At 49.1% G+C, this 2,443-nt stretch overlaps 1 protein-coding gene across 1 annotated transcript; it reads right to left on the bottom strand.

Moving 5' to 3' along the window:
- LOC101722480 (proliferation-associated protein 2G4) lies at positions 1–1,490 on the bottom strand. Its single transcript, XM_013065978.3, is given in 1 exon segment — positions 1–1,490. A coding segment is annotated over 1 exon segment (1,185 nt). The 5' UTR covers positions 1,456–1,490; the 3' UTR covers positions 1–270.
- Between the last annotated feature and the right edge of the window lie 953 nt (positions 1,491–2,443).

Here is a 2,443-nt window from a genome sequence, read left to right as displayed (position 1 = left end):
TGGATTTTGACTCCTGATTTTATTATTCAATTTCTTTTTCTCTATTTAAAGTAGTCTTCGGTGGCTGGGAAGCCTGGCCTCCCAAGACCAGAGTCAGTTGGAGCAGGTTGTTGTTGGTGGAGGGGAGTGGGTTGGGGGACTGGGGTGGGGGCAGGGAGATCCTGCCCTGCTGGTGGTCCTGGGTGGAGAAGTCAAACTGCCCTTCGCAGAGCCTGGGTGTAGTGGGAGGGGACGAGGCAGGAGCGGCAAGCTGGGGATATGGGACCCACCTCAGTCCCCAGCTCCATTCTCTTCTAGGGTTTCCCCACTGGTGGCATTCTCTGCAGTCTTGCAGGCCTTCTATTTCTTCTTTTTCTGGGTTTTCCGACTTGCCGAACTCTGGAGGAGGGCCTTTAGCTCTGCATCCTGGACCTCCATCTCTGACTTGTAGAGGTCAGGTTCAAAGGGACCACTGGTTATCCGCATGGGGCCATTGGGCATGAGCAGGACTGTAAATTTAAACTGGGCAACAAATTCACCCTCCTTCTCATAGAGAACATTAAATGGTTGCAGCAGCTCATGTTTGGCACACTCCACCACACCCATCCGAGCCTTCTTCTCATCTTCAAATGCTCTTAAAGTAAATGGCATGGCATCAAAACGCCTTTCCACTTCACTGAAAAAGGCACGAGAAGTTTTCATTTTCAGACCATATTGTTTGGAGGGGTCTCGTTTGTAGATGGTGGTTCTCTGTCCTGCATCCTTGGCCTTGCCCTCTCCTGAGCTGACAAGAACATCCACAGCATATACTTCGTGTACCTCAAATTCAGCTTTTTCATGGTCCTTCTTCTGCTGGTCTGTGGGATTCTGGATAATGGTTTTCTCTCCATCGATGACACGCTGCTTCAACTGATGTGACAACATACCTTCTATTGGTGTGCAATTAAATGAGTGGGCAACTTTGTTCCAGGCTTCTGTCACTTGTGTGTTCTGGTTTCCAGGTTTGACTAAGCGTAGGGCAGCTTCAGCACATAGGTGAGCTGCCTTAATAACATCTGCTTTCCTCCCTGTTACTTGGGTCCCCTGAGGCACACCAATGACAAAAGTGTGAGCCACATTAGCAATGAAGCCATCCACATGGACCCCAAGGTCAATTTTTACCAAGTCACCTTCCTTGAGAATATAGTCCTGGTCACTCTTCAAAGGGGAGAAGTGACATACACAGTTATTTACCGAAATGCTGGTAAGAAAGGCAATACCTTTCTTCATCTCCTTTTCTTTCTTGAAGATTTTTCCTGTCTCTTCCATAATCATGGCATCACCTTTCTCACACAGGCTCAATACCGACACACCTGAGCTGGATGATTCCACCAAAGATCGAAGTACCCGGTTGGCGATGTCGCCCCCCATCTTATACTTGGTCACGACCAGGTCCTCGGTGATAGTTTGCTCCTGCTGCTCGTCCTCGCCCGACATCTTCCCAATACCACCAGTGCAGCTTCATTTTCCCTGAGCCGCTGCCTCCGTTTCCCTCCCCAGCCCCAGGCTATGGCCAGAGGCCCCTCGATCCTCGAGGAGAGCACGAGCTACCTGGCTTTCTCTTAAGCAGATTACTTAACTTCTCTCTATCCCTGCTTTCCTATCCATTAAATGGGAACAACAGTCCCAACAATTCATTTGGTGTTGCTGTAACAAAATACCTGAGGCTGAAAAACTTATAAAAAGGCTGATTTGGCTCACAGCTCTGGTGGCTGGAGGGTCCAAATAGCATGATGCTGGTATCCTGGCAAGGTCTCCCTGGCTGTCTCATAATATGGCAGAGAAATGGGAACAGAACCAGCCACAGGTGGGGTGGCCTTGACTTATAACAACTCATTCTTTAGAGAACTAATTCATTCTTTCAAGACACAACCCACTCCACAAGACCAGCCTTTATCCATTTGCATGGATGAAGCCCCCATGACCTAATTCCGTTGCCCTAGGTCCCAATTTTTGAAGGTTTTTCTACCTTAACACTTACACTGGGACCAAGCTTGGAGTACATGAACCTTTGGGTGACAGACCATATCCAAACGATAGCAAACAGTAGTGCTCTTGTGAGACTCCCAAGATTGTAACAAGCATCAACTGAGATCCTGACAAATGCTCAAGGAGGAACAAAGCATTGTCCAACTGGTCTGTGGGATCCAAGGGATCATGGTTCATTCACGACTGTGTCCTGAGCACCCAGAACAGTGCGGCTGTGGCACACAGTAGGAGCTTAATAAGCATCTGTCAACTGGACCGAGGAGTCGGCAGGTGTGCTTATGAGCCCATAAAGGACAGTACCCCACACATTATTCCATCCGATCTGTGCGGAGGCTCCTCATCCTCACTCCAGCTCCACTCCACAAACCTGTCCTCTCCAGGGCAGTCCCTATCCTGACCCTGTCACCCTGTATCCACTATCACTGGCCCCTCATTC

Source organism: Heterocephalus glaber, unplaced genomic scaffold (assembly GCF_053883595.1).
Source record: "Heterocephalus glaber isolate CG9 unplaced genomic scaffold, H.glaber_assembly_v1.0 deba00001608, whole genome shotgun sequence".
Classification (NCBI taxonomy): domain Eukaryota; kingdom Metazoa; phylum Chordata; class Mammalia; order Rodentia; family Bathyergidae; genus Heterocephalus; species Heterocephalus glaber.
This window is presented reverse-complemented; position numbering and strand designations above follow the sequence as displayed.